The sequence below is a fragment of the Apium graveolens genome, chromosome 10 (assembly GCF_009905375.1).
Source record: "Apium graveolens cultivar Ventura chromosome 10, ASM990537v1, whole genome shotgun sequence".
In the NCBI taxonomy this organism is placed as follows: domain Eukaryota; kingdom Viridiplantae; phylum Streptophyta; class Magnoliopsida; order Apiales; family Apiaceae; genus Apium; species Apium graveolens.
In genome coordinates, this window is record NC_133656.1 from 144,615,807 (window position 1) to 144,642,670 (window position 26,864).

The 26,864-nt window shown below is 35.2% G+C and overlaps 2 protein-coding genes across 2 annotated transcripts; one reads left to right on the top strand and one right to left on the bottom strand.

The window, feature by feature from the left end:
- Positions 1–5,669: 5,669 nt before the first annotated feature.
- Positions 5,670–15,296, bottom strand: LOC141691092 (zinc finger BED domain-containing protein RICESLEEPER 2-like). The gene is made up of 5 exons (XM_074495835.1): positions 15,276–15,296; positions 15,043–15,177; positions 14,727–14,926; positions 5,871–6,501; positions 5,670–5,786 (listed from the first exon to the last, which is right to left on the bottom strand). The coding sequence occupies exons 1-5, from the start codon at positions 15,294–15,296 to the stop codon at positions 5,670–5,672; spliced, it is 1,104 nt and encodes a 367-aa protein (XP_074351936.1).
- Positions 15,297–16,916: 1,620 nt separating this feature from the next.
- Positions 16,917–25,781, top strand: LOC141690248 (ABC transporter C family member 5-like). The gene is made up of 12 exons (XM_074494949.1): positions 16,917–17,123; positions 17,315–19,606; positions 19,762–20,082; positions 20,159–20,245; positions 21,033–21,728; positions 21,922–22,086; positions 22,783–23,077; positions 23,255–23,469; positions 23,950–24,255; positions 24,675–24,738; positions 24,839–25,078; positions 25,231–25,781. Exons 2-12 carry the CDS (start codon positions 17,486–17,488, stop codon positions 25,332–25,334), a joined length of 4,614 nt encoding a protein of 1,537 aa, XP_074351050.1. The 5' UTR covers positions 16,917–17,123; positions 17,315–17,485; the 3' UTR covers positions 25,335–25,781.
- The last annotated feature ends 1,083 nt before the right edge of the window (positions 25,782–26,864 follow it).

The following is a 26,864-nucleotide window of genomic DNA, read 5'->3' on the forward strand; positions in this document are numbered from 1 at the left end:
ATTTACCTTAATAAATCATCTCACTATCTTTTCAATGCTTGTACGGTAAGTTCTCCTATTATATAAGCCTTATCTCTAGGTATGTATTTACTTATTTGCATGTTCTACTTTTGTAATTACGTACGTAGCTATGATTATAGAATGAAAACATATGGTTACGTACTAATTAGACAGTATGGTAAATCTAAATTAATACTAGCCAGTGAGCAAGTATCGGGCTAATTAAACTTGCAACAGGAAAATTACATAAATTTATTTTTTGTGAATATTAGGATATTCTATCATATTCTATCAATCTGAAATTATACAATGCAAATAAATGTAATATTAATTTACAAACTTTACAAAGACTGAACTTGTATGACCTAGACCTAGCAGTTCTATATATCATTCTATATAATTCTATAATTTAAAGTATTCTATAATTTAAATTATAATTCATGAATGTGTTGTTTGTACCCTTAATACAGACCCTCTTCCTGGATAATATACAGCTGGAAAAATATCGCAGACTCGATGGTATTATAGGCTAACTTATAAACATTCATCAAATATTATCCCATGCATATTTGAATCCAGTACATCTCCGATATTCCCATCTTCGAAGTTTATATCAAACAGGAACTTGTAATCATCCCGATCATCGTGTTTGGAGTTGTTCATCATGAGATCATTGACATGAGTAAGAGTAGTACTACTGTCGTTTCCAACTTGATGAGATAATTGAAGGAAATTAGGGCTGAATGATATCACTTAGTTTTAAAATATTTGATATTAGAATGTTTATTTAATTTATATTAATAAAAATTGTTTTTCAGGACTGTTACGTTACAATATGCGGAAAGAAAGGTGTTGATCCTAAGAAGACCCAAATACATAGTTGGATAGAGGATGTGGGAGGTGTTAGAAAGAATATGATTCCTGGACACCCGCAGCTTCGACCTTCTGACATCTATGGTATATTCTTTTTTGTACCTGGAATGTTTTTGCAGTCTGATTTTATCCCCTGTAATTTGTTACTACTAATGATAAATATAAATTGTCACAGGATCTGATGGACGTCCACCATCGCCTCGAAAAGGGGAAGGAAGCTCTGGCAAATCTGTAATGGCTCGCATAAAAGATGAATTATTTATGAGGGTCGTGGATGAAACCCTTGCACTGGCTCGAGCCAATCCGGAGGAGTATCCGCTGACTGCTAATGAAGTTCATCTTTTGGCATATGATGTGTTTGAAGGAGACTCTTCGCTACCATCAGATCATCTCATTTCTAGGGAGACTCGACATGCCATTATTCGGGTCGTTGTTGAGGTACAAAATAATATATATAAAAAGGACGGACCTGGAGCAGTTAAGGTAAAAATACGTATTACGATATTTTGTTAAGTTAAGAATCTGTCTTTTTTTTAAAATTTAATTTCTGGATTTTCTAAGGTTATGCATATTTGTATAGTATAGTTAAGGATCAAAATGCATAACATAACCAAGTATCTAGTGCATTGTCTTATATATTGAACCATTTTTGCATTAATATGATCATCTTATATATTGGAGTAAATCTATATTTACCTCCTAATAGTGTAGTATGAATCATGAACCACTATTTGTCTTAGAGATCTTAGACAAAATCAACTACTCTAATATTATCACCCAGATTGTAGTTATACAAAAAAATTAATTATCCCTTGAAAGTTTACTTAATAATTTTTTAGCACTTACATATTATATTATGTTGGATATTCAGATTTTAATGCTATATTTTTATGTATATATTAGGGAAAGGCCCCGGCCGACGATGATGATGTTGACGATGGTGAGGGTAGTGAAAGGACAGAATCTGATGATGACGATGACCGAGATATGAGTGTGCCCTATAACGTAGTCTCTCATGGCGGTCCTATAATTAGGGGTTAAATATCGATGTAATGGGTTATGAATGTTTGTAGGATAATTATCCTTGTGAACTAAATCTATGAATATTTGTAAGTTGATCTAAGCTAATGTCGGATTGTTTTAACTTTTTGTGTAGTCGAAATGCATTTGTGATAATATTTATGTAAAGTATGGTATCTTTCATCTTTAGGTTGGTTTAAATGTGTGGATGATTTCTTATTATTAGCTTTGCATTTTTTTATATATTTTGGGATTTGTGGTTGGACAGGTTTAAGATTCAATTTGAAAGCCGAAAAAGGCTGAAATCAGAAAACATAGCAGTATGCCGCTTCTGGAGAGAGAATTTAACGACGAAATTCTGGGTAACTTATGACGGAATTCTGTAATTATGCTGGGTACTTACGACGAAATTCTGGGTTACTTGGGACGGTTGTTCTTCATGATTTTATTCATTTTTTGTTTTAAATTAATCCTGGCAAGCTTGTGGGCCCAATATGATAACTTACGACATACAAATCGTCGTAAATTAAAGATAAAACAATGGTATATTCCATCAAAAGTGTAATTATCAGCCCACTAATAATGGGCTCCACTTCTCTAACTTGCGACGGTTTTCTTAGATTTGTGACGAAATGAATACTTATGACGAAATGGTAACTTATGACGAAATATATACTTACGACAAAATTGGTACTTGTGATAGAATTGATATTTAAGACGAAAAGGTTATTTGTGACGAAAATCTGAACTTAAGACTTGAGCAAAAATGTCGAATATTTTCCGTCACAATTGGGCCAATTGCGACGAATTGTAGTGTAAAAATTCTGTCGCAAATGGGCATATTTCTTGTAGTGTGCAACTGATAGTCTTGCTACCGTTTTTCTTTCTTCCATGACTACAATGTCCATATTTATAAGAGGTGTACTTTTTCTAGTAGGGCATCTTTGTATGGAGCCAAAGATCATTTTATTTATATGGATAACATATTTTGTCGTCCCTTTATTGTGTTTACCACTACTACATCCACCCCATCAATTTATTAAGGCAGATGCGGTGAAAATGCAGGTGTTGGGCTTTCTTCTTCCAACAATAATCTCCGGGTTTGGGCTATACTATTGCCATAAGAATAAACAGAGTAAACATGTTTTGCTCTTTACCGCAGTTCAAGGCATTGCTTCTGGTGTATTACATGCTTTTGGAAGAAATTTGTTGTTAGATGATTGTCCATCTAGAAAATAAGGTGCATTCGCAGTGTGGTTTCATGGGTAAGAACTCTTGGAACATGTGTAGGTTTCATACTTGCAACAAATGGTTCTGAGATAATTATACCCTAAAGGTATAATATGATATACCTTTAAACCCTTATGTATAAGAAATATATCTTTTAACCCATAATTGTACAACTCGAACGAGGGTAAAATGTCATTTTTGCCCCTCCGATTTATACCGATAATAGTATAAAGGGTTAAAGTGTACCAAATCTCATACCTCAGGGATTAAAAGGCACTAGTTCAAATATTTGTGGCCGATGAATATAACACCATATACTTTAAGGATCAAAAGGTCATTAAGCCTCATCTTAGTGAAACCCTTCAGGAATTAACCACGTATATTCCATATTGAAATCGAGAGATTGTTGAGAAGCAACATAAGTAAGAGAGATGGTTGCAGTACAATGAAGTGAATGCCCAAATATATAACTTTGTAGACAACATTCCATTATAGAGTTTATTGGGAAGTTGGAAAGTTGAGAAATTATTAAGAAAAAATACGGCTCTATGCATCTTTATGATAAAAAGAATACCGTTAATACATCAGGATTTTGCACATCCAAGGCACGAGGATAAGTATTTTTGGGAAGGTGGAAATTAAACCTCCTTTAGAGTAATATGAAAGGACTTTTATAAACTGAGGTCTAAAAATTTTATTTAACTGATCAAGTTAGCATGCGGTCCTACCTTTTTATTGTTTCATCCTCTCATAAATCATACGGGCTACAAATCTATTTTTTAAATATCTCATTTTATATAACAATCAGAATATTAAATTAATTTTGGTATAAAATCTGAGTTAATTTTTGTAAATGCCATTTTTTTGCTTATGTTATTTGCTTTATATAGTTTTTAATTTCAAATTTCAAATTTTAATTAGACACTAAAAAAATCATTAATCTGTAAGCCCGTTATATATACTAAATCCCAGGATCCGTATAAATTTTCTTTAAGCCGAGACCATTTTACTGAACAAACTAAATCAATTTAATTATATTTAGTTTTATTTTTCATTCCGGATCAATAGTATAATTTTATTTTTATCGAGATAAATAGTGTATATTATATAGTTTTATCTCGAGATCATTAGCCTTATTTTTCAATTTTGTATATCAATGTATTAAAATTATTAATATATGTAAGTTGTAATTTACATTTTATCTTCTTTCAAAAAAATATAACTTATAATATGATTTACCAATCACATTAACTTATACGTAAAATTATCCAAACACCTAAATAACTTATAAGTTATAATATTCGTATCACTTATATGACATAAGTTACATTTATTTAAGAAATCTCAAACGAGCCCATTATTAGATGGGGATTTCGTAGTGAAAAAACTCAAAAAGTATCAACTAACCTAGTTAATGGAGTCGTTAAGTTAATGAATAGTTTATTTTTTGTTTTCAGAAAAGCTTGGCTCGGCTTTTCTGGGGTGTGTCCATTGGCACATACTAAGCACAAAATTATATAAGTCTAGCTTATTTTGATTTGTTTATCCTAGGCCGGGCAATCGTGTCGTGTCGTGTACTTTCGTGTCGTATATTTTCGTATTTTCGTGTAATCAAAGTTAAAACCAAACACAACCCGATAACATTTCGTGTACCTGTTTATCATATTTGAACACGAAACGAAAATTTTCGATTAACACGAAACGAAATGAAAAGTACACGAATTATTTCGTGTACTTTTCGTATACATGAAACGACTCAAAACGAATAAACGAAATGTACACGAAATGTACATGAATACTAAGTAATACATAAAATGGACTGAAATTAAAAGAGTTAAAAATAGAAAAATTAAAAATAAAAATGGAGGTCTTTCAAGTCTTAACTTTTAATAAGCAAATAGCAAATTTCTGATGCAGCTTAAGTCTTAAGGAAGTATAGCCAAATTAATATAAAGTTCAGGCTAATAACAAAATAAACAAGAAGCTTTATCCAGTGGAATCAAATACAACATCAAAAAAAAATTATTTCTCCAGTAGAAATTCAGCTTGCTTTGATTTTGGTCCATAAGTCATATCCCTCCTGCAAAATCAGTAAATTGAACCACATGAATATATGCTGAAACATAATTGCTCAAATAAATTGAATGAAAAACTAATGCAGAAGTTACCTTGCAATGGAGGCACAACAGAGCTTTCACCACCAAAATCCATGTCATCACTAAGTGTCAAATTCATGATATCTTCAGTCAATTCTTCCAAAGTAAAATTTGGAGCCGCTGTAATTAAAAACAAAAATGCTTAGAGAACACCAATAATGCAGACAACACATGATACAACTTAAGAAGTTTACTACCTTCTGCATTGAACTTCCCGTCGCGCGTGCATATTATACTTTCCACAACATTACTCGCTAAGGAGCTACGATATTGATCTAAAATTCTTCCACCAACACTGAATGCAGACTCAGAGGCAACAGTGGAAATCGGAATTGACAATATATCTTTAACCATCAAAGAGAGAATATGACACCTGTAATGATTTGTCCTTCAATAGTCTAGGATGTCGATCTCAAGGTTCCTATTCAGTCTTTTTTCTTCCAAATATTTGTCCAACTCAGTCTTTTCAAGGGCAACACTATCCTCTTCATCCATAGCATCAAATTCCTTGCAATACAATAAGAATGTTAGTACGTGAAATTATATATATAATCAAAATACTAAATTAAGGTATAAACAAATATATAATACCTTCAAGACATCATTTCCTTCATTATGAAATGAATTACTAGCAAATTCTTCAGAGGTAGTAGAATAGGAAGGAATTTTGTCTTTGTACAGATCAAACACTGCCTTCAAGGCTCTATGCAATTTTCCAATCTGTTCAGAATCTTCTCCATACAACATTTTGTAGCAAAACTCAACAAACTGTGTTTTGTATCGGGGATCAAAAATAACAGCAATAGCAAGAATAATGCTATATTCTTTCCAATACTTGTTAAACTTGGGTCTCATTCTCTCAGCCAAGGAACTTGCTATATAGTTCCTATCTTCCACTGCCTTAATCAACGTAAGTTCAACCAGAAAAACATTTGGAAAGTACAGATTTGCAGTTGGGTATTTAGATCCAGAGACCAATCGAGTGACATTATAGAAAACTGAAAGAAACTTACAAATACCCTCCACTTTATCCCATTCATCATCAGAAATACCATGCTTATAGTTCGAGTCAGTTAATTGCAAATGAGTGAAAGCATGGCGATAGTAAATCGCACTCTCAAGCATTAGAAAGGTAGAATTCCACCTAGTGAGGACATCTTGACGCAAGCCTCTTTTCTTATCAAGAGCTACCGATGATATACATTCCCTAAAATTTTCTTTTCTGCCTTAAGAGCCTTTAATATACTTAACAGATTCACGTATTTTGACAACAGATTCATCCATTTCTTTAAGACCCTCTTGAACAATCAAATTAAGGATGTGAGTACAACACCTTATGTGAGAAAATTCACTCTTACACAACAAAGCATTTCTCAAGTTCAGTTATGTTCTCAATGTAGCAACAAATGAATCATTACTAGAAGCATTATCTAAAGTAATGGATCCAAGTTTTGACTCAATATTCCACTCACATAACATCTTATAAATTTTTTCAGATATAGTAATACTGGTATGGGGTGATGGAAGATAAGAAAAATTCAGAAGCTTCTTATGCAGAACCCAATCAGATGTAATAAAGTGCGCAGTAAGAGAGATATAACCATCAGTAGCAACCGACGTCCACAAATCAGAGGTTAGGCTTACTCTACCATCAAAGTCTTGCAACATATTAAACATTTTTTTCTTTTCAAACTGATAACAAAATAAAATATCTTTCTTCAAGGTGTTCCTACTGACTAAAGTAGACTTTGGATGTGCATAGATGAAGGCATCTTTATGTTAGTGTATACTGAAAATATTTATTTGAAGTATGTACATTTATTTCTGGCCAGTTTATTTGAGAATCATTTGAATGTTTACATGTTGCCTAATATTATATATTGTGAACAATCTAGTATCAAATGGGATACAGAATATTAGATTGTTAAATACGGTTATATAATATAATAAGGTTCACAGCACAGGTGGTGTTGGACAATCCACTGGTATGGCTGTAGTATTATTTAGATTAGTTTATATTGACTAATAAATAATACTAGTATACTTTGTGTATATTGAACAGGATCAAATTTAGAATTGTTCCCTTAATACTGATTAAGAAGGAGAACTAAGATTCTATATTATTATTAATGCTTAGGTTCTTAATCCGGAAATAGTAATTGACACGTGTATATTATTTACATGCTTTGATTTATATATGAAATAATTCTTTTGAATTATATCATTATATTTTGGGTGATGGAATTATATACATGGTGGATATTATTTATTGAAGGAATCCATGTCCTGATAATATTCGGGTTAATGATGTCCCCTTGAAAGCTCAAAAAGATTTAATTATGTGAAACCCTGCAGGTGGAATTTATTCTGGCATAATTAAATAAAGGTTGAGTGGATGATCAAGGATAAAAGATATTAATTAAATGAATTATCAGTAATTTATTTAATTAATGGACATATGATATTTTAAACATGGGGAATTTAATAAGCAAATAATATTGGAACCGAATTAATTAAATTACGGTATTAGGAAAGGTAGTGCAAATATTAATTCTTTAGTGGATTGAATTAATATTTAATTACATTGGGCTAGGCTCAAGATGTAATTAGAAGGCCCAACCTAATTATCCATGGTCCCTATTGTAGCCTATATATATTCTTATTTTCTTCTTGCTTGGCAATTGTGTGAAAACATATTGTAGCCACCAAGGAGCAAGAAGAGAGGATAACTTGAGAAGACGGAGGCCACACTTCGCTCAAGGGAATTTGGGAATACAATAGAAGAGCATGGAATCAACCATTAACAAGGTAATCCTCTTTTCGTAATTTTTATCGTAAAACGTAGTAACACCTTAAGTCCGTGGTTCCCAACAATTGGTATCAAGAGCCTGGTAATGGGTTCTATGTTTTATGATATAATGTCCATGTCGTAATTATATATGCGTGTATATAGTGTTTTGTTTGTATTGGTTTTGATGCAGGTTGTTAATCCACTATTATGGCCATGTATATTTTAATTATGTGTTTGGATCCCACGTGGTTTAATCGTGGTTAATTTTTGTTTTGGTTTCCACGTGGTTTAATCGTGGTTGTAATTTACACGAGGGTTGATCGTGTTAGAATAGATTTTACAAAATTAGTTTTGTATTAGATCTATTTTTTTTGTAATTGTTCCGGGTATTTTGTAATAGTTATGTGCGATCGGAAATCAATTCCAGTAGTTTTTTGTTTCGCTGTGCGATTACAAGGGGCTGCTGTTGATGTTTGGATCGAACAAAATCAAAACAAAACTCACAGAAAAGCAACAGGCGTGCGCGCTGCGGCCGCTGCGGCAGCTGGGACTGCTGGGGCTGCTAGGGCTGCTGGGGCTGCTGGGGTCGTCGGGGCGCGCTTGGGGCAGATTTTTTTTTGAGAACTGGATTTTTTTTTCAAGGGCCATAATAGTGGAAAATTTATTTTAATTTTTTCCATTAAATTTTAATTATTGCTTTAATTTATTGATTATGTGTGTCGTTAATTATGTGTGTAATTCTTTTAAAATTGCATGTTTAACTTAATTAGGACGACATGGACATAAATTTTATTTATTGCTTTAATTAAATGTTATATGTTGCTAGAATTATGTGTGTATTTTGAATGCATGATTAGACATAATTGTAACAATATAGGGCCCCATTTAATTTTAAAATACCTCAATTTTAATAAAAAAAAATCTAAGTGGGAGAGGGAATTAATATGAAATTAAATCCCATGGTCTCCATTATTGGTTGTAGGTAATTTAACATAAAGACGAATATAAATTATATATACGTCACCCATCGTGGCATGTAATTTATGGTGTCTAGAATGTTATAGAAATTAATAGAACAAACTTCTTAAATTAATAAATTTTGAAAGGAATAAATACGGATTTTCTTTATTTCTGATTTGGGGCGATTTTGTCAAAAACGGGTTCATCGAACTTGTAAGGCTGTGGGTTTTAAGCGAGACCGATGTGACTCCTCCACTACCTGGAAATCAAACCATTGATGAATATTGAATTGAAGTATTCTATTCAAGGCAAAATTACGAATAATTGGAAGGTATACACGCCACCCATCGTGGCGTACCAAGTTCCATAGATTTCAAATAATTTAAGATTTGATGATGGTATACACTTAGCTATAAAAAATAATATAGTCCACCCCAACGTGGCATATTGTTTAGTAATAGGACCGAATTAACATTTAAACAAAATTAGGTGGTATACATGTCACACATCGTGGCGTACCAGAAGCTTATGGTGTTTATATGTTAGTGCATTAAATTTTAATAATTGTTAGAGGAATCAATAGATCTTAATAATTAATGCACCCTTATTTATGTGATGTTTTTATGCATGATTCTCAGGATAAAATGGGTTTTAATCCACTATTCACCATACTTAAGGATAACAAACTTACCGGACCTAACTATATTGAATGGAAACGAAATTTGGACATTGTGTTGACTGCCGAGGAGTACAAATTTTGCACTTATGAACCCAAGCCTGAACAGCCTGCTGTTGATGCTCCTGAAGATGAGAAAGAGTATTATAAACGGTGGATTAAGGCTGATGAAATGTCGCGATGTTACATTCTGGCAGTAATGTCGGGTGTTTTGCAGCATCAGCATCAGTCTATGGCCACTGCTTCGGATATGCTCTTTAATCTCAAGGAACTTTTTGGAGATCAGAATAGGGCTGCTAGGCAAGTAGCCATGAAGGCTTTCATGAACACTCAGATGGCTGAAGGCACACCTGTAAGGGATCATATTCTCAAGATGATGTCTCATCTGAATGAGATAGAGATCCTTGGTGCTGAACTTGACGGGGAAACCCAGATTGACATTATCCTTATGAGCTTGTTCAAGAGTTTTGAGCAGTTCCGCTTGAATTACAACATGAACAAGAGGCAGTATAGTCTCGCGGAACTGCTGACAGAACTTCAGGCAGCTGAAGGATTATTTCGGCAGAGTGTTCAAGTGAATGTGGCTGAGAAAGGTTCTTCCTCTAAGCCGAAAGGTATTAAGAAGAAGAAAAAGGCTCAGACACAGAAAGCTGTGAAGGCAGTGGGAGTTCAGGGTGGTGTGAAAAAGCCTAAGGGAAAGTGCTTCAGATGCAAACAGTCAGGTCACTGGAAACAGGAGTGTCCTCTTCCTAAGAAGACAAACAATACTGGTATGTCTCTTTCTCTAGTTACAGAAACATTTATAGCGGCTATATCTACGAGCACTTGGTGTGTAGATACAGGAGCCACTGATCATGTTTGTAATTCTATGCAGGGGTTCCAATTATCCAGAATGCTTAGAGATGGTGAGATAACGTGTTCATGGGAGATTCTACGAAAGTAGCAGTAGTTGCAGTAGGAGTTATTCATTTATCTTTTGGTTCTGATAGGATTTTGGTTTTGAACAATTGTCTTTATGTACCTTCTTTTAGAAGGAATTTAATTTCGGTTTCTAAACTTGCTTTGGATGGTTATAATGTTTGTTTGGATCGTAATGTTTCTATTATGATGAATAAACGAATTATATGTTCTGGTACATTGCAAGACAATTTGTATATAATTAATCCTAGTCAACCTGCACTGCAACTGCAATTTAGGGAATTGAACAACACATCTTCTAACTCTACTAAAAGAAAGGAACCTTCTAGTTTGAACCAAACATATCTTTGGCACTTGAGATTAGGTCATATTAACTTGAGGAGGATTCAAAGACTGGTAGTAGACGGGCCTTTAAGCTCATTGGCAGTGGAGCCATTTCCAGTTTGTGAATCCTGCTTGGAAGGTAAAATGACTAATAGGCCTTTCAAGGCAAAAGGAAATAGAGCCAAACAACTGTTAGAATTGGTTCACTCTGATTTATGTGGACCCATGAATATCCAAGCAAGAGGTGGTTATGAATATTTCATCACTTTCATTGATGATTATTCTAGATATGGGTACGTTTATTTGTTGCACCGTAAGTCTAAGTGCTTTGATAAGTTCAAAGAGTACAAAGCTAAAACGGAGAAGCGACTTAATAAAAGTATCAAGTCACTACGATCAGATCCTGGTGGCGAATACTTGCTTGGAGAATTTAGGGAATATTTATCAGAAAATGGGATAGAATCCCAGTTAACTGCACCAGGCACACCCCAGCAGAACGGTGTAGCAGAGAGAAGGAACCGGACTCTTTTAGAGAGTGTTAGATCAATGATGAGTTATTCAGATTTATCCAAGTCGTTTTGGGGACATGCCTTAGAGACAACAGCTTATCTTCTGAACTTAGTACCTTCTAAGTCGGTTCCTAAAACCCCCTTAGAATTGTGGACCGGGGATAAATCGAGTCTAAGACATATTCGAATATGGGGTTGTCCAGCACATGTGCTGAACAAGAACGCGACTAAGTTAGAATCTCATACAGAAGTAAGGTTGTTTGTAGGCTACCCCATGGGAACGAAAGGATATTTATTTTATAGTCCGAAGAATCGGGATGTCATTGTTAGCACCAATGCAAGATTCTTGGAGGAGGACTATATAATGAATCACAAACCCATGAGTAGTGTCATTTTAGAGGAACTAGTGGGAGGGACAAATAATACCCATGAAGCTGTAGTACAAGTAGAACAACCACAACATAATGTACAACCTGTCACTAATACCGCACCAGTGCCTCGTCGTAGTGGGAGGGTTGTTCAACAGCCTGATAGATTCATGTTTTTGAGAGAGTCTTCAGACTTGGTCCCTAGTGAACATGATGATAATCCCCGTACATACGAAGAGGCAGTACAAGACAAAGATGCTGATCTTTGGCAAAAGGCGATGGAATCTGAGATAGAATCAATGTATTCTAATCAGGTCTGGGAGCTCGTGGAACCACCCAAAGGTATAAAACCTATTGGATGTAAGTGGATCTACAAGAAAAAGAGGGGATTAGATAAAAAGGTGAAAGCCTGGAAAGCAAGACTTGTTGCGAAAGGGTATACTCAGAAAGAAGGTATCGATTATGAGGAAACCTTTTCACCGGTAGTCATGCTTAAGTCAATCCGTATTCTTTTATCTATAGTAGCTCATCTCGATTATGAGATTTGGCAAATGGATGTCAAGACAGCTTTTCTTAATGGAAGTCTTGAAGAAACCATCTATATGTAGCAACCAAAAGGATTCATTAAGGAAGGCCAAGAGCATCTGGTATGTAAGCTTAAGAGGTCTATTTATGGACTTAAACAAGCTTCTAGAGACTGGAATATTCGTTTTGATCAGGCAGTCCAGTCATATGGATTTGATCAAAGTCCAAGCGAATCGTGCGTGTATAAGAGAAGTGAAGGTCATGCAGTGGTTTTTCTAGTACTATATGTAGATGATATTTTACTCATTGGAAATAATGTTGAGATGTTGTCATCAGTAAAGGCATGGTTGTTCAAACAATTTGACATGAAGGACTTAGGTGAAGCGGCATACATCCTTGGGATCAAAGTTATAAGGGATCGCAAGAAAAGGATGTTGGCTTTATCTCAAGAGCCCTACATTGATGAAGTATTAGCTCGTTTTAACATGCAGAACTCCAAGAAAGGTTTTTTACCTTTTAAGCATGGAGTTGCTCTATCTAAGAAGCAGTGTCCTTCGACACCTAAGGATATAGAGAGCATGAAAGCAGTTCCTTATGCTTCAGCATGTGGAAGCTTAATGTATGCTATGTTATGTACGAGGCCTGACATCTGCTTTGCTGTAGGTATGGTTAGTAGATATCAGTCGAACCCAGGTCAGGAACATTGGAGTGCAGTAAAAACTATACTCAAGTACCTAAGAAGGACTAAGGAGTATATGTTAATTTACAAGGCCTCAGATCTATTTCCTTTGGGATATACTGATTCAGATTTCCAATCAGATAGGGATAAGAGGAAATCAACCTCGGGATATGTTTTTACTTTGGGAGGTGGAGCCGTTATATGGAGGAGTGTAAAGCAAAAATGCATTGCAGACTCCACCATGGAGGCCGAGTACGTGGCGGCCCCTGAGGCTACCAAGGAGGCTGTATGGTTCAGGAACTTCCTTTTGGACTTAGATGTGGTACCTAATTTGCCTAGGAGTTTGACGGTGTATTGTGATAACACTGGTGCTGTGGCAAATTCAAAGGAACCGCGAGACCACAAAGCAGCTAAACATATTGAACGTAAGTATCATCTCATACGAGGAATCGTAAAGCGAGGGGATATAGTTGTGGCTCACATATCATCAGAAGACAACCGAGCAGATCCTTTCACAAAGAGCTTGCCAACCAAGGTTTTTGACAAGCATGTGGAAGCGATAGGAGTCAGATGGATGGACACATAGATTTTTATGTAATAGTGGATTAAATAAACACTGATGTACACATAGAATATTTTGAGTATAAGTGGGAGATTGTTAGTGTATACTGAAAATATTTATTTAAAGTATGTACATTTATTTCTGGCCAGTTTATTTGAGAATCATTTGAATGTTTACATGTTGTCTAATATTATATATTGTGAACAATCTAGTATCAAATGGGATACAGAATAAGGTTCACAGCACAGGTGGTGTTGGACAATCCACTGGTATGGCTGTAGTATTATTTAGATTAGTTTATATTGACTAATAAATAATACTAGTATACTTTGTGTATATTGAACAAGATCAAATTTAGAATTGTTCCCTTAATACTGATTAAGAAGGAGAACTAAGATTCTATGTTATTATTAATGCTTAGGTTCTTAATCCGGAAATAGTAATTGACACGTGTATATTATTTACATGCTTTGATTTATATATGAAATAATTCTTTTGAATTATATCATTATATTTTGGGTGATGGAATTATATACATGGTGGATATTATTTATTGAAGGAATCCATGTCCTGATAATATTCGGGTTAATGATGTCTCCTTGAAAGCTCAAAAAGATTTAATTATGTGAAACCCTGCAGGTGGAATTTATTCTGGCATAATTAAATAAAGGTTGAGTGGATGATCAAGGATAAAAGATATTAATTAAATAAATTATCAGTAATTTATTTAATTAATGGACATATGATATTTTAAACGTGCGAAATTTAATAAGCAAATAATATTGGAACCGAATTAATTAAATTACGGTATTAGGAAAGGTAGTGCAAATATTAATTCTTTAGTGGATTGAATTAATATTTAATTACATTGGGCTAGGTTCAAGATGTAATTAGAAGGCCCAACCTAATTATCCATGGTCCCTATTGTAGCCTATATATATTCTTATTCTCTTCTTGCTTGGCAATTGTGTGAAAATATATTGTAGCCACCAAGGAGCAAGAAGAGAGGATAACTTGAGAAGACGGATGTCACACTTCGCTCAAGGGAATTTGGGAATACAATAGAAGAGCGTGGAATCAACCATTAACAAGGTAATCCTCTTTTCGTAATCTTTATCATAAAATGTAGTAACACCCTAAGTCCGTGGTTCCCAACACTTTAATGCCTTCATAATCTACAAAGTGCAGTGGCAAATTATGCTTAATGACAGCGTTGGTAATCAAATCTATAAAAACCTGAGGGGCAAACAATGTGTTTCGCAATGCCATAGATCCCTCGCTGCTAGACAAGAACATCTGCCTAATATCCTTGGTATCAACACATACCTTTTGATGCTTCAGCAAGTTCCCGGTACCATTTTTTGAATCATAGATGCACATGTACCACACTTTGTGCATCTTCCCCTCACTATTTTATCAGCTCCAGTGACGAGGTCAAACGTAGTCCAAACCTTTGATCTCTTTCTTTTGGTAGCCGGTTGTTTTTTGAACTTCGAAGAACCTTCACTAGGATGCTCAGTAGTAGGATTCTTAGTAGGAACATTTTTCAAAAAATCAGCTTCATCGTCGCTTAGAGATTGATAACCCTGCAAATTAACACAAATTAGTAACAAATCGTATATAAAAAAATTGAGTAATTAAAAAAATTAAGGCATGAAAACAATTAAATAAACATTGATATTACCTTATCTATGAGATCATCCATGTTATCTAGGGTGTGAAGAGGTGAAGCGATTTAGGGGTTTTGTAAAGAGGGAGGCGGAGGCAGAGGGAGGGGGATGTGGTTTGTGACTTGTGAGAGAGAAACCCTAATGGTGCTTTATATATGACTTTGTGTTGACTGCCTATCAACCTTCCCACTTGTTTGAGTACAATATTTTAATTAATGTATGATTAAAATTATATATTATGTTAAGTAATATATATTATGTAAGTATTTATATATATTTAATATATAAAAAATATAAAAAAATATATATAACATATTTCGTGTACTTTCGTGTACTTTTCGTGTACCTAAATCAAAACCCATATCCGACAATAAATTTACTGTATAATTTCGTGTTCGTGTACTTTCGTGTTTCGTGTACCGAAAATCAAAACCCATATCCGTATTTTATATCAGTATTTTTTCATGTCGTTTCGTGTCGTATTCACGTGTCGTGTACCAAATTGTCCGCTCTAGTTTATCCTTCTTTATAATAGTGGACCTCTGCATTAACAACAACCGCGCCAATTAAAATATGTCAAACTTATAAATTTCAGTAATTAATATGTGCCGATGCACACACAGACAAGCCCAGCAAGAAGTAGAACGAAGAGAAACTTGTATGATCTTGAAAGTGCAATTACAGTCATCAATGCATGTAATTCAGAATCCAGCTCGATGATGGCCACCAGTACCACCACTGATAAAGAACCTAACAACCACACAATCAAAACCATCAGCCTTTTTCTCTATAAAGAACATGGACACTGTGCAGATCCCACAGCCTCATGAAATCACACATGTTCTTCGTATGTCTAGTATCTTGTCCAACATCTCATTTCTTTCATTCTTTTCTCGTCATGATAATGTTAGAATAATGATAATATTTCCATATCATTGGTCACTCAATAATCACTATTATGAAAAGAGTTTAAAAGTTCAAGGACAAGTGTGGTTTGAGAAATGGTTTTTACTAGTGAAATTTTTAATGATCTTCTGCTGACCTTAATTTGAATTTGACATACAAGTTAATCCAGATTTAATATCATGTTCGAGATTTTTTTCTGAACTTAAAACTTTTATACACTTTAAATTTTTAAATGAATACAAATTGGTATTAGATTCAATTTTGATTAAAATGGTCTAGGTTGGAGTTCACATTTATATAATTTAAATATTTGTTAATACACAATAGTCACCAACTCTCGTATAAATTGTCTCTTCTTATTGGTGGTTGAATAATAAATGAGAATAATAAATGAGAATGTCCCTGCATTCATGTCAATTCCACCGATAAAAAGAACTCATTTTTATTGGATTACCGCATACCAATAACAATGTTTTTGAGATTTTTTCTATTTAGTGCAATAATAAGTAAGATCATCGTAACCTAAAATAAAGAAATCAGGCATAAGGAAAATTAGTGCATTAACAGCTGCAATCAACTACAAACCTACCTTTTTTAGCAACAATTTTAGTTTTAGGTGCAATTTTAAGTTAACCCCATTACTCTAACATTAAATATTTAAGTTGTTACATAAAATTCCAAATAATTCGTTTCCATAACAAAACTAATGCAAGTACAATTATATCTATCACATGTATACACGAATCTCTTGATTCATCTCTCGATTTCGAAATATTCTGCAGGGTACATTTACTTTCTCCCACTTGAATTGTACCAGTGTACCAGTTTTTACACTGTACATATATATAGTACTATTACACTCTATTATTTCTATCTAAATCTCTATCTTCATAATTTGCCTCGGCATTCTACACTGGCTCTCCAATCGATTTTTCAGAAAAGTAAAATAAACCCAGGTCAGGTTTTTGGATTCTCTCTAATGGGTTCCTTTTAGATTTCAATTTTATGCAATCATTATTTGTCTCTTTGTGCTGTGTCAAGATAAGAGAGAGAGAGAGAGAGAGATGTAGTATTTCAATTTGTATTTGAATTATCTGTTCAGTTTGTTGATAAAGTTTTGTTTTTGTTTTCATATGTTGTTTTGCAGATTGTTATCTTTTTCTTTTTGCCAAGCTTATTATATATAAGCATATATATAATCAAGCACAGATGTTGAAATGTTCTTTCAAGATTAGATCTTTCTTTCTTATACACAAGACTATAATATATTTAGTGAACCAAGTTACCAGTTTTTTGGATATAAAGATTGATATCTATAATGGGTATCAGTCTTTTGTTGGAAATTAATCAAGTTATTTCTGATTTATCATCCAAAAGAAGGAATTTTTTGGCCAAAAATAATCCTTCTGAGGCTCTTCAAGGTTTGCCTTTATTGGAATTCTCATCAATTTGCATCAACTTGACATTGGTGCTTGTGTTTCTTTTTATTGTCTCTGCGAAACAAATATTTGTGTGCCTTGGTCGAATTCGAGTAGATAAAGAGCGTTCTAATGGGAATTCAGTCTCAAATAGACGTCATGATAATGAGATTCAGAGTGTTGTAGTTGGTAATTGGTATAAAGCTTCGGCCTTTTGTTGCTTCTATGTGCTGTTTGTGGAAGTGTTGGTATTAGGTTTTGATGGTATTGGTTTGATAAGGGAGTCTCCAAAAGGGAGGAGTAGAAATTGGACTTTGGTGCTTTCTCCCGCAGCTCAGAGTTTAGCTTGGTTTGTTTTGAGCTTTGCAACACTTCATTGTAAATTTAGGCCGTTGGAGAAATTTCCACTGTTGTTAAGGGTTTGGTGGGGCGCATCATTTTTGATCTGTCTTTGTACTTTGTATGCTGATGGGAACAATTTTTTGACCAAAGGCTCAAAACTTTTAAATTCTCACGTCCTCTCAAATTTTGTAGTAACCCCTGCCCTCGCTTTCCTAAGTTTTGTTGCATCCAGGGGTGACACTGGTATTCAGGTATGTAGAAATTCCGATCTTCAAGAGCCATTGCTAGTTGAAGAAGAAGAAGCAGGGTGCCTTAAGGTCACTCCTTACAATGAAGCTGGTATATTTAGTCTGGCCACACTATCCTGGTTGAACCCGGTTCTTTCTTTAGGTGCAAAAAGACCCCTTGAACTGAAAGACATTCCGCTTCTTGCCCCAAAAGACCGTTCCAAGACAAATTATAAAGTTTTAAATTCCAACTGGGAGAAGTTGAAGGCTGAAGATCCTACGGGACAACCTTATTTAGCTTGGGCTATCCTCAAATCGTTCTGGAAAGAGGCAGCAATTAATGCAATTTTTGCAGGCTTGAATACTCTTGTTTCATATGTAGGTCCTTACTTGATCAGTTACTTTGTGGATTACTTGGGAGGAATCGAGACTTTCCCTCATGAGGGTTATATCCTTGCCGGAGTATTTTTCATAGCTAAGCTGGTGGAGACCTTAACAACACGTCAGTGGTATCTTGGAGTAGACATATTAGGGATGCATGTTAGATCAGCTCTCACGGCAATGGTGTACAAAAAGGGACTCAGGCTCTCAAGTGCTGCGAAGCAAGGTCATTCCAGTGGAGAGATCGTTAACTATATGGCCGTTGACGTTCAAAGAGTAGGGGATTATTCCTGGTATCTCCATGATATATGGATGCTCCCTATGCAGATAATACTTGCCCTTGCCATCCTATACAAAAATGTTGGCATTGCTACCGTCGCAACATTGATTGCGACCATAATCTCGATTGTGGCCACAATTCCTTTGGCAAAGTTCCAGGAAAATTACCAAGACAACTTAATGTCTGCAAAAGATGAAAGAATGAGAAAGACTTCTGAGTGTCTTAGAAACATGAGGATTCTCAAGCTACAAGCTTGGGAGGATAGATACCGACTGAAGCTGGAGGAGATGCGGGGCGTGGAATTTAAATGGTTACGTAAAGCTCTATACTCACAGGCATTTATTACATTTATTTTCTGGAGCTCCCCTATATTTGTTTCAGCTGTCACTTTTGGAACTGCAATATTGTTAGGGGATAAGCTTACAGCAGGGGCTGTTCTTTCTGCCCTGGCCACTTTTAGAATTCTACAAGAACCTTTGAGGAATTTCCCAGACTTAGTTTCAATGATGGCTCAGACAAAAGTTTCTCTTGATCGAATCACTGGATTTCTACAGGACGAAGAGTTGCAGGATGATGCAATCACTGCGTTACCACGAGGAAGCACAAATGTGGCAATAGAAATAAAAGATGGTGAATTCTGCTGGGATGCTTCTTCTTCAAGCCTCACGTTGTCAGGCATACAAATGAAGGTGGAAAAGGGGATGCGTGTCGCTGTCTGTGGCATGGTTGGCTCTGGAAAATCAAGCTTTCTTTCTTGCATTCTTGGCGAGGTTCCGAAAATCTCTGGCGAAGTAAGTCAAATATTTGGACTGTATATTTGTGCCTCTAGTTTCATGTTTTGTTGCTATTGTGTTTGTAGTTTCCTTTTTTTTAAATTATTTTGGATTGTTTTTGGGTTTTTTTTCCGCATTTATAGTTCATTTATTCTGTGTTTTATATTTATTAGGTTAGAGTATGCGGATCCTCTGCTTACGTCTCACAGTCAGCCTGGATACAATCTGGAAATATAGAAGAAAATATACTTTTTGGTAGCCCAATGGACAAGGCAAAATATAAGAGTGTAATTCATGCTTGTTCGCTGGAAAAAGATTTGGAACTTTTTTCACATGGAGATCAGACAATTATTGGTGACAGAGGCATAAATCTGAGTGGTGGCCAGAAGCAACGTGTGCAGCTTGCTAGAGCACTTTATCAGGATGCGGACATCTATCTACTCGATGATCCCTTTAGTGCTGTTGATGCACACACAGGTTCAGAATTATTTAAGGTTAGAGTTGCCTATTTGTAATCAGTTTCTCTGTTCAGCTATATAGTTTTGACTTAGATCTGAGGTGCACTTGCAGGAATACATCATGACAGCATTAGCTACTAAGACCGTAGTGTACGTAACCCATCAAGTTGAATTTCTGCCAGCAGCTGATTTGATCCTGGTACAGCATTTTCTCGTTTTTCTTTTCTCTATATTATGCCATTGCTTCTAAGTCAGCACAATAGATTCTTAAACGAGTTTGAATTCCTAGAATCTTAAGTTGGGGTGTCTGCCTCTAGCCAACTCTTAAACGTAGTTTCCAAAAAATTTTATAACAAAACTGCCACTTTTTCTGATTGATGTTGTTTAATGTTTATTATTCTTCTTGGTATTTATCACAAGTTATTGACATCTGGTATGAGTTCCAGTCAGAAAACCCTATAAGGGTTTATGATAAAAGAAAGGTCATGCGTTTTATTTATATATATATATATATTCTTCTTGGGACTTGTCATACATGAATATTCAATCAACATTACTGGTGGTAATTTGTTGTTGAGAAAAGTTGGACCTTAAAGGGGACTTAGGAATAAACAGGTTAAAAAAATTCGTAGTTTCTTGAAAACAATTTTGAGCATTTCCCATTGAAATTATGTTCAAGGTGAATAATAGATTACCAAGGATAAAAAAGATTATGAATAATTTGTAAATAGTATCTGTAAGGAAAATAATTTGAAAAAAGGAGAGGATTAGATTGTACTTCAGATTCACTTAGCTTCCTTGGTGCTTAGTTTAAAGGAGTGTCCTTTGTTGCTACTCATAACATTTCTTTTTCTGTTTCTACATTATTTTTGGTTGAATGCTCAATGTAGTCACCATCAATTGCACATGTAATGTTCTAAAATTTGAGAAAAAGAAATGCATTCCGAATCAAATGGTCATGTTTATATTCCTGTTCTAAAATGCAGGTTATTAAAGAAGGCCGTATCATTCAAGCTGGGAAATATGATGAACTTCTGCAAGCAGGAACTGATTTTGATGCTCTAGTGTCTGCTCATCATGAAGCTATAGAAGCCATGGATATTCCCAATCAATCCTCAGAAGATTCAGACGACCATCATCCACTCGAAGGTTCTATACTTCTGAGTAAAAAATGTGAATCAATAGGAGGTAATTTGGAGAGTCTGGGAAAGGAAGTGCAAGAGGTTGGATCAACTTCAAATCTGAAACCGATTAAAGAGAAAAAGAAAGTGAAACGGTCAAGGAAAAAACAGCTTGTTCAGGAAGAGGAGAGAGAGCGTGGGAAAATCAGCATGAAGGTGTACTTGTCATATATGGGTGCAGCATATAAGGGCCTATTGATTCCTCTTATTATTCTAGCCCAAACATTATTCCAGGTTCTTCAGATAGCTAGTAATTGGTGGATGGCTTGGGCAAACCCACAAACCAAAGGGGACCAAGCAAAAGCAAGTAATATGGTTCTCATTGTTGTTTATATGGCCCTTGCTTTTGGGAGTTCTTGTTTTATCTTTGTCAGGGCAGTATTAGTGGCAACATTTGGTCTTGCAGCTGCACAGAAGTTTTTTTTCAAAATGCTCAGGAATGTGTTCAGAGCACCAATGTCTTTCTTTGATTCCACTCCAGCTGGTCGGATTTTGAATCGTGTAAGTGTTACTTTCCCCCCCCCCTCTCCCCCCTCTCTCCCTCCCTCCCTCTCCCTCCTTCCCCCCTCCCTCCCTCTCTCTCCCTCCCTCCCTCCCTCCCTCCCTCCCTCTTGCTATTCCAGAGCGTTCATTACTATACACCTTGTAGAATTTGAATGACATTTAGTTTAATTTTTTGTTTTTAATTTGTCAGGTGTCAGTTGATCAAAGTGTAGTTGACCTAGATATTCCCTTTAGACTTGGCGGTTTCGCGTCAACAACAATTCAACTTATTGGTATAGTTGGTGTCATGACTCAAGTTACTTGGCAGATTCTACTTCTTGTTATTCCAATGGCGATTGCTTGTTTGTGGATGCAGGTAAAATATGGTCTGTCTGAAGTTCAATCTATCAGTCCTCTCTTATCCTCACGATTCCTGTATATCTTTTTTCACATACATGTAATGAAATGCAGCCAAAGCTTATATATTCCTTTAGTTTTTTTGTAAAGCTGTTGTTTCTAAAGATAGGGCAGGATAAAATGAAAACATATGCCACAGTTCCATTTTATCATATTTTTTCTGTTTGGTGTTTAGGAAAAGCATATATAATCATAAAAAGATCAGTTCAGTCACACTTCCAACACCTTAAGGTTTGCGGAGTTGGCCATCTAACAAAAAAAGAATGATGAGAAGTCATGAAAATCTGTTTTCGACAATCACACGCTTTTCACTGTAAGAAGTATTGTATATTACTCTCAAATGCCAAAAATGTCTTTCTCTTACTCCAAAGTTTTCAAGGGTTTGACTTGCAATAGTAGTCCAAAATATTTGGGGTTAGTGGTGGCTTCACCCCAACTAGTATGTTATTAAATCCACCAGCGTTCTAGCGTAAACTATAGAAAAGAAGATCTGCCATATACAAGTCCTGTATATTAGGCCTATACTTGTATCTATTTTGAATCGTTGCAGTATTTCTTCCTTAAAAGAATCATAAGAAGTCATCTACATATGTGTGTGTGTATCACTTGCTACCAAAAAGACCAACTAAATTTTATATATGTTGCATATATGCAGAAATACTACATGGCTTCATCTAGAGAACTGGTCCGCATTGTTAGCATTCAAAAATCGCCAGTCATCCATCTATTTTCTGAGTCAATCGCTGGAGCAGCAACAATAAGAGGGTTTGGGCAAGAGAAGAGATTTATGAAGAGAAACATCTATCTTCTTGATTGTTTTGCCCGTCCATTTTTCTGTAGTCTATCAGCTATTGAGTGGCTCTGTCTACGTATGGAGTTATTGTCAACATTTGTGTTTGCATTCTGTATGTTTTTGCTAGTGACTATTCCACATGGGAGTATCGATCCCAGTAAGTTCATCATTCTAGCTAAAATTTCTACTTTCCAGTGAATACAAACATTACACAACCATTTTACTGGTTGAAGCTATTATGATACAAACTTACAAAGGCTAGAGATTGCATAGTTGCATAAATACTTACACATACACTTGATGATAATTCTAATGATAGGTGTTTGCTATATAGGTATGGCAGGCCTTGCAGTGACATATGGCCTCAATTTGAATGCACGCTTATCTCGGTGGATACTTAGCTTTTGTAAACTTGAAAATAAAATTATATCCATTGAGAGGATTTATCAGTATTGCAACATCCCCAGTGAGGCTCCTCCAGTTATTGATAATAATCGTCCCCCAACCTTGTGGCCAGAAGAAGGAACAATTGAATTGATAGATTTGAAGGTATTTTTTTAACTGATCTTATACAAAACAAAGTGAAAGATATGTGTACTTCAACCTTCTGCTACCTAGTTACGTGTTCAGTATTTTTCTAGATCGCATATCCGTGATCTGATCTATTTTGATGATTCTCTTTCTGAGAGGTCTATGTTCCCTCTTGAGATACAGTTTTAGGGTAGTTTGAAAAGAAAATTAAACCTCTGAACAATCCTTGTACACGAATATTATGTACGAGACAATGTTTACCGAAGTCATTAATATCCACGGAAGAGAATATCTGAAGATATATAATATATTTAAATATTGTTCCAGCTAGAAGAAACTGAAATTTCTTAAATATAAAATACCAAGAATTTTGCAAATTTTACATGCATGCATAAGATGATGCACCCACTTCAAGTTGTCTTGTATCATATTTTGCTTCATATTCCACAATTTTGGACAAAGACATGTATCAGTTGGTCTAATGTTATGTAAGTGTAGGTTCGTTATAAAGAGAATCTTCCTGTGGTGCTTCATGGCGTGAGTTGCAAATTTCCTGGTGGGGCAAAGATTGGAATTGTTGGACGTACTGGAAGTGGTAAATCAACTATGATTCAGGCACTATTTCGCATGATTGAACCAGAAGGTGGGAGCATAGTTATAGACAATATTGACATTTCAACAATTGGTCTTCATGATCTTCGGAGTCGATTAAGTATAATACCCCAAGATCCAACATTATTTGAAGGGACCATAAGGGCAAATCTTGATCCTTTGAGCGAGCATTCAGATACTGAAATTTGGCAGGTACTCTCGTTTTCGATTTTTTGTTTGTTTCAATTTTGTCTTCTGTTATCTTGGTTTTCAGTAATAGGATCAGATAAAAAATTTCCCACCCAAGGGCCAAAGCAATAATTTTTAGTCTAAACTAGGGTTAAGGGCAGCGTATCCTAGACTTTTCATTCTGTACAATAGTGATTAAATATAAATTTTCTTGGCCCCTCAGAAAGTGCAATATAAATCCCTGAAATTTAAAAAAAAAAATTGCAAATTGGCTTCCCCTCGATAATTTTAAAATTTACCAGTGTAATTTTACTCACCCTCAAAAAACTTTCTGAATTGGCCAATGTATACAGGTAATGTAATAATATACTGTTTTAACTATTAAGCCCAAAAGTGGTTGTGACAGTCCCGTATTAAGCAATTTTTATTTTAAATTTACATAGGCACTTGATAAGTCCCAGCTTGGCGAGATAGTTCGGCACAAGGAGCAAAAGCTTGATGCGCCAGGTATCCCATTCTTTTTTGGCCTAGAGTAAACCTCGTAAAAATCTTGGACTTCCCTGTTTCTTTGAATAACATGTCTTCCATTATAATTTGAAATTGGCAGTCCTAGAAAACGGAGATAATTGGAGTGTAGGGCAGCGCCAGCTGGTTTCCCTTGGCCGAGCCTTACTGAAGCAGGCAAGAATATTGGTGCTTGACGAAGCAACTGCCTCTGTTGATTCAGCCACAGATAATCTCATCCAGAAGATTATTAGGACTGAATTTAAGGACTGTACAGTGTGTACTATTGCTCACCGTATCCCAACTGTTATTGATAGTGATTTGGTTCTGGTGCTCAGTGATGGTAAGCTTCGTAATTCTTCCATCTTTCTTCTATCTGGTAGATGTAAAACAATATTTATCATATGTTTACATATTTTACTCAAAGGTTACGACTCCTGAATACATTTTGTTTCAGTGAACCTTACCAACTTTTCCATTTCATGTATTTTGCAGGACGAGTTGCAGAGTTTGATGCTCCAGCTCGACTATTAGAGGACAAGTCTTCCATGTTTCTTAAGTTGGTCTCTGAATATTCAACAAGATCTAGTGACTTTTGATTGAAATGGCGTGCCACCTTTGATACGAATACACCAAGAGCTGCTCCTGAGGAGACTGGAAACTACAGCTTCGGGATGCTGCTTCATTCGGTTGTTTTAAAATACATGGAAGGGCAAGAGGTAAAAGGCATATCTTGCATAAAAACCCTAGAAGGAGGAATGTAGTTTCAGTCTCACATTTAAGCAAGATTTCCCTATTTTAACATCACTGTAGGGAATTCTTGCAATGCCGCATAGAATGTAAAAGAAATAAGTAGGAGGTTGATATGGGGTTGGTAATAAATTAGAATAGAAGATATGGTAGAATCTGTATGTGGAATTGTGCAATCTCATGTATTTTTATTAGGAATAGCATGGATTCTGGTAAAAAAGTTTAGTAACTTTAGACATACTAATAATTTGTATCAAGTTTTTCCACTAGTAAAGTTCTCCCACAGTTCTGCACAACCTCAAACTCTTATCTTGTACTATCCCTTACTCGCTTATCTCTATATGATTGAATTTTGTCCTTAGAAAATGGTTATCTCAGAGGATGATAAGTTGCTAAAAATTGAAATTTGATACCCCTTGGTTTGATGTTATGATCGTGAATATGCACAAAAAGAGATTTTTATTAATACCCATCCTGGAACCTGAAACTGAATTTCATTTGAAATCTAAATTTTATTTAAAATTTTGGATTTAATTAAATAACATATTTGGAAATTTGGATTCAGATTTTATTTCAAATTTAAGACATTCAAATATTAATATATACACGAGAATATTAAATAACTCAAATTCTATTATTTGAAATTCATCATTTTAAGTAAAAGGTATGTTTTCAAACACCCTCCAAAGAAATTTGTAAATTTAACCAACAACGTATTTTACTTACGGTTTAAACAATAATATGTATAAAGTTAAAAATAATATTTTAAATAAATTTAATAAAATAAATTACAATAGTCGAAAAATTAAAATTTTAGTAGCGCTACTCTTAGGTTTAATACTTGCAGTTTACTTTATTTCTTTATATTTTCAATGCACTTCTTTTTCATTTTCATATTTTTTGATAGTTGAATTTTAGTCTCTTTATTTTAAAATATAAAAATTTATATTTTATGATTGAGTATAAGCATCCCGGCTAGGTTTCAACCTGTACAAGGACCAAGTCTAAGGGGAGTCGGGACCTAGCCCATTTAGGGGCAAGGTAACCTCCCAGCTGGAGTCCAACCTAGCTCTAAGATGAGACAGGCTCAGGATAGGAGCCGAGTCCATCCCCACCCAGGCACATGCCAACCCCACGACCCACGGAGGAGGAGCACGTAGGGTACGAACCTGGGGACGTGATAATGACATCTATCAACAACCAAAATTTGAGACAAGCAGGACACACGTTAGCACACCATCGGTACATTCCAAGGCGGTCATTGCCTAGACACGTGTATGAAATCCATTTGAGTCGGGCGTCCTCCGCCCCAAGCAATGAACGATCCCGATTTAAATGTACCAACCTCTAAACCCTAGCCTTGGGCTATATATACCCCA